Genomic DNA, 6000 nt, shown 5'->3' with positions numbered 1-6000 from the left:
AAAACACAAGTGCAACACTTGAAAAACAAATACTTCAATATAAAAAATATCTTGCGTCTAAAACCTGAACAGTGTATAAGAATACAACAACACTGAAAAGTAAACACTAGAACCTTGACAATCACACTTTGAGTTTTGAGGTGAATAATTTATTGATGTTAGTAGAATAGGACTTTACTGATCTCAGAGAGGAGAAGTGTTTCTTAATATTCTTTTTTTTAAAATAATTTTTAACAGTAATCTCAGCTCATACATTGTGACCTACTCTTGAGGTTTAAAACTTTTGGAGGACCACAGAGTTAAAATCAAGCTTGCATTTAACACAAAACTGAGCTCAATAAGGTCTCAAGTCACCACAAATTTCTAATCAGTAATTAATGAATGGCTATGGACAGGTTACTACCAAAAAGCTACAAAGACACACAAAAAGACAAAGAGGCAAAAAACGGAGTCACAAAATGATCACAATGAGATGCTTAACTGCCACACTGAAACACAACATGGCCACAAAGAATAGTAAATGATCTGGAACAGACACAAAGCTACAAAGACACAACATGGTGCAAAACAACCACAAAAAACTGAGCGAAAGAAAATGTAAAACTATGTAACACCACCACAAATAGACATAAAATAATCACATCGCCCTGATAATCTGCCACAAACTGACTTAAACTGACCAAGACTAAACTAAACTAAACTGAGTTAAAACGACCATAATGGAGCACAAAGTGACAACAAATACAAACAGGGATTTACACAAATAACCAAGAGTCCATTGTATTTTCATCCGTCCATGTTAGGTAGCCACAACTCAGCCTGAGTCACACAAACACACTCTTACCCACGAGATTAAAACGACTGAAAATGGGATTAAGTGATATCATTACACGGTAACGCTGATGCTAACGCTCAATGCTACTGCTAGCCGCTAACTGTTTGCCTTACCTTCAGCGTTCAGTCTCACTCCTTTTCGACAAATACAGCTCCAAAGTATGTTGTACCACTCGGACTTCTTCAGTAATAAACTTTCTCACAGCGCTAACAAACCGATGCGACGACTCAAACATTGTTTTTACACCATATTTCCACTCGTTTGTCCGACTTTCTTCCTCTGCCGCTCTGCTCCGCTCGCTCCTCCCCCACTTCCGCAGGTCAATGACAACAGACGTCTGGTAACGTCGCTGATTGGTCGGCTCGTCATGCGCCACTTAGCAGCCGTTCCTGATTGGTCGATTTAGCGGAAGTTGTTCACTTACAAGGTGAAGACTGAAAATCTAAGCATTAGATTTAATGTTTAAATATGTATGATACCGGATGTAAAGTTTTATATTGTTTTCCACAATTTTCTGCCAGTAATCGGCTAAAACCTGAAAAAGGACACACTAAAAACTCATTGAACAGTCCTTTATTAAACTGAAAACTTAAAAATTAAGGAGTGAGTTTTATATATTCAAATTAAAACCACAATTTTTTTTTCTGTACAGAAATATTAGCACAAAAAGGTGTCTTTACACTGTATAGTACACATATAATCAACAGTAATCACGATCAAAGAACCAATGAAGGCAGAACCCCTTTAACAATGAAATTAATTACGAAGGAACTCGCCTCCCATTGATCTTCATCAGGGTGACAGACGTTTGACTTTAGCCCATGAAAAGTCCACCTGTCACAGAAAGAGACACATCAGGAACAGTTTGTATAAACACCTGCCACTTTTAAAATGAGCTTATCTCTTGTTTGTTATAAAAAGACCTGAATATAAAAGAAACAGAAACATTAGAGAGTTGATTCACTCTGTACCTGTCACTTCGATGCTGGCTCCTGTGATGTACCGAGAGTCATCTGAGGCTAGAAAGGCACAGACATCAGCGACCTCTGGAGGACGACAAGGAGAAAACAACAGTCAACAATGTGATATATAAATATATTTAAAAAGAGAGGGTAAAGGTTTGCAGTGAAAACAAATCACTTATGCTAAACGTGTGTCTGAGCTGACCTGCAGACTCGCCCATTCTTCCCATAGGCACCAAGGATTTCATCTGAAACACAGGAATCATAGGGTTAAATATATTGAAGGAGGATGTCACTGCAGGTTCACTGGGAACAGATATGATGGAGATACCATTTCTGAGAGGAAAATATTTCTAGGAGGTAAAAGTAGCTGCATTTTAAAACTTTATTTAAACACCTTCTCTTATCAAAAATGCACAAAATCTATATTTATAATTGTATAAACTGCAGTGGTTAGAATATCACTACATTAACAGTTTAGACCTGACGTGATTCTTCTCCTGGTAGATGAACTGATAGAAATCTATCTGAACCTGGTCGTGTGCTGTACCTTGGTAATGACCTTCTCTGGTACTTTATCCGTCATCGGAGTCGATATGAATCCTGGGAGCACACAGTTACACCGGATCCCAAACCTGAGGACAGGACAGGGAAACACAGATAACTGGGGGGGGTTTGCTAAATAATCCACTCATCACTCTCTGGGTGATCTGACTCTTCTCACCTGCTGAGCTCTTTGGCAGCGGTTCTGGTCAAACCCTCCACTCCAGCTTTAGAAGCAGCATAATTTACCTGTCCAATGTTCCCCACCTACAGAACACAGACACAAGCTGCAGTGCATCAGCTGCTGTATCACCTCAGGTACATTTAAATCCACCAGATGTTTTCACAGCAGACTGAACAACTCCTTCAAACTACCTTTAGCATTAAATTGTGTTTTCCAATGATGGGTTACCTCACCTTTCCCACGATGCTGCCTACAGTAACGATGGATCCTTTGGGAGCTCCACAGGCCACCAGAGCCTGAGCGACAGCCTGTGTAACCAGGAATGAACCCTGAGACAAACATGAGTGAATGAAGAGGTGCAGGTTGAGTCAGGACTGTCATTCTGATGTGATGTACGTGGACTATTTCATCTCTAAACTGGTGTGTACCTTCAGGTTGACCTGGATGACTCTGTCAAACTGTTCCTCCGTCATGCTGAGCAGGAAGTCGTCCTGGGTGATGCCTGCTGCGTTCACACACACCGAGGGAGGCTGGAAGTAACGAGTCTGCAGAGCGGGAGGACATTAACTGTCAGCAGAGAGGAAAGAAGAGACAAAACATTCTGACGATCAAAGAGCACAAAGTGTTTCTCTGGAGATTAACTGTAACTTAATGAAACCACAGTACAACACACAGTACAACACACACACACACACACCTGTATGTTTGTGACCAGTTTTGTTATACTCTCCTTTGACGAGACGTCCACCACAGCCGCCATGTGACCCTGCCCTTTCAGGTCACTCCGCAGTATCCCCAGCGTCTCATTGGCCGACTCCTCGCTGATGTCAGCGACCACCACAGAGGCGCCTTCAGAGGCCAAACGCTGGCAGACCGCCCGTCCAATCCCGCTGCCTCCTCCTGGATAAGAAGAGAGGAGATGCTGAATAAAACACTGCAGCTTGTCTTGGGAATTTAGTTTTCTTCTGAAACAGGAGACTGAGCTACAGATTCACTCTGTCACCCATCAGCCCACTGGCTCAGGCCAGAAGAACAAATGATGGTGATTTATCATTTATAATACAACTGATATGATTATTCAATTAACTGATAACAGATAACAATGATTGATCTTCTCTACTGTGAGGATTTCCATCTTTTCTGTGACTGATATGATTGTAAAGTGAATAACTTTACACTGTTTTTACTGTTCTAGCTTAAATTAGGCTCCGCCTCTTAGTCATCAGGACAAGAGCAAACTCACGATTTTAAAATAGGTATTTTGGAAATCCCACATTGTTGACTTTGCCAAAAATAAAACAGAGGAAAAACAAAACAGAAAAGGGCAAGTTGGAAAAACAGTGTTTTTATGGTTTCTAACGTTCAGAGGTGTCGCCAGCTTCAAAATAGAGGTGTAGTACCGCACTGTGGCCACCAGAGAGCAGTGTGCTCTCCATTCAAGTGTAAAGATAAATATAATTACATAAACCTCTATTTCCGGTGAGCGCTTTCAAAATAAAACTTTAAACTAGACTAGTCTGTTGTGTTCCGGTGAACGAAACATTCTGTATTAGAACAAATGGGCTAATTAATTTATTTTAAGCACAATTCTTTACACAACCTTCAAAAGTTACGTTTGTGAACTGAACTAGTTCGTTTAAAGTGTTTATCTAAATACGACGGCCGTGTCCGATGACAAAAGTAATTGTGACAGACAATAGTTAGCTAAAACGAAGCTAATTATGAACGATTGAGCAGCTTTTCTCTGATTTATACGATTGTGAAGTGAATAACTTTTGGTTTTAGACCAGGTATTTGAAGATTTGGACTCGACACTGCACAAGCTTTTTACAATTTTCAGCTACGTTATGGACAAAACGACGAACCCAGAGAGTAATAAACCGATAAAATCAATAATAATAAGAGGAAATGTGAGTTGCAGCTCTAATTAATATTTTATGACTCGAGGCCAAAATAATATCGCTTTTTCGCTTATTCTTTCACTTTACGTTTAACTTGCTAAAACCAAATCTAAAAGCTCACTAACTGTAGTATCGATCAGAGAAATAAACTTTACTTAGGTTCTGCTTAAGTTTAAGTTTATTTTGTTCATTTCTAATGTTCAAAGACAGTGATAATAAACGCATAAACGCTATAGGAAACAGAGATGTAGTATCGTAACGTGGCCACCAGAGGGCAGTTATCTTATCAATTCAAGTGTAAAGATAGACATAATTACATACATTTGTTTCCGGTGACAACTTTCAAAATAAAACTTTAAACTACACCAACCTGTTCTGGTGAACTGCACAGTCTGGATTAGGACTGAAATTATCTAAATTACTTTTAAGACATTGAAAAATTCTTATCACAACTTGAAAATATTGATGAGTCAAGTTTAAGTTTGTCAATTGAACTAGTTCATTTAAGTAGTCGGTCTAAATGAGAGGACGATGTTTGATAACAAAAGGTTAAGGACAATAAGCAGCTAAAATAAAGCTTGCATTGTGTACTCACCATGGAGTGCATATAAAGAGGTATTCATCTAATACATCTATGATCTATCCACATGTACAAACTGGTCAATGTCCAAATTTAACGTCCGTGAACGTCCATTTTACGTCCAAATCTAATTTAATTTAGTCGTAAATACTACTTTGTTTGATCCTCATCAGGACAAAAGGTTTAACTGGCTAAACCCAAACCCAAAAGTTCATTAACTACGTTGTTGATCAGTAAACAAACTTTACCAAACCTCAGTAAGAAGCGATTAAATTTAACTTAAACATCTGCTGTTGTTTGCTCGTTGGTTTAAATCGGGGGAACTGACAGAGTAACACCGAAAACTCAACGTTAAAAAACGCTTATTTCAAACGACACAATGTTCCGATCGCCTTTCTTTCTTCTTTGTCAAGATATATTGATTGATTCAAGTTAAAATATAGATTTACCAGTGACCAGTGTCAACCTTGATATAAGTCTTGTGGCAGCCGCCATGACAGTTTTCTCCCGCGTTGTTGTAGTTCTCGGTTTGTCCACAGGAGGCCGAAACACCGTGGATTCTTTAGCTTGACATGAGTGCAGTTACAAACAGGTTTTATCATAAATTCACACATTGTTGACTTTACCGATACTAAAACAGAGAGAAAGCGATACAGAAACGAGCAGGTTGAACAACTGGGATCGGAGGACAGTGTTGTTGTTCAGGTACAGCTTGTAACAGAAGACAGGGGTGTAGTATCGCCCTGTGGCCACCAGATGGTAGTGTGTTATCAAATCAAGTGTAAAGACAGACACGACAGCATAGGATCATTTCCGGTAATTACTTTCAAAATAAAATATTAGAAAGCCTGTGTTCCGGTGAACGGCACATTCTGGATTATGACTGAAATTAGCAAATAATTACCAATTTTACAAGCACCCTCACTTTACTTTTAGTTACTAAAATAGCATTATGTGTGTTCTAGCTTAAATTTCTGTCTTCAATGGGTTGGTGG

At 39.1% G+C, this 6000-nt stretch overlaps 1 protein-coding gene across 1 annotated transcript; it reads right to left on the bottom strand.

The window, feature by feature from the left end:
- Positions 1-1393: 1393 nt before the first annotated feature.
- On the bottom strand, positions 1394-5576 carry LOC108872786 (estradiol 17-beta-dehydrogenase 8). The gene is made up of 9 exons (XM_018660645.2): positions 5455-5576; positions 3222-3424; positions 2953-3069; positions 2758-2853; positions 2522-2607; positions 2348-2432; positions 2003-2045; positions 1807-1881; positions 1394-1669 (listed from the first exon to the last, which is right to left on the bottom strand). The coding sequence occupies exons 1-9, from the start codon at positions 5498-5500 to the stop codon at positions 1650-1652; spliced, it is 771 nt and encodes a 256-aa protein (XP_018516161.1). The 5' UTR covers positions 5501-5576; the 3' UTR covers positions 1394-1649.
- Between the last annotated feature and the right edge of the window lie 424 nt (positions 5577-6000).

This window comes from Lates calcarifer, unplaced genomic scaffold, assembly GCF_001640805.2.
Source record: "Lates calcarifer isolate ASB-BC8 unplaced genomic scaffold, TLL_Latcal_v3 _unitig_4977_quiver_959, whole genome shotgun sequence".
Classification (NCBI taxonomy): Eukaryota; Metazoa; Chordata; class Actinopteri; family Centropomidae; genus Lates; species Lates calcarifer.
Note: the sequence above shows the minus strand (reverse complement) of the source record. Positions and strands in the feature narration are given on the sequence as shown.

Coding starts and splice junctions, on each gene's coding strand:
- LOC108872786 (XM_018660645.2), bottom strand. CDS start 5,500: ATGGCGGCTGCCACAAGACTTATATCAAGGTTGACACTGGTCACTG. Junction 3,070..3,221: donor AACTGGTCACAAACATACAG/GTGTGTGTGTGT, acceptor CCCGCTCTGCAG/ACTCGTTACTTCCAGCCTCC. Junction 2,046..2,347: donor CAGAGAAGGTCATTACCAAG/GTACAGCACACG, acceptor CCTGTGTTTCAG/ATGAAATCCTTGGTGCCTAT.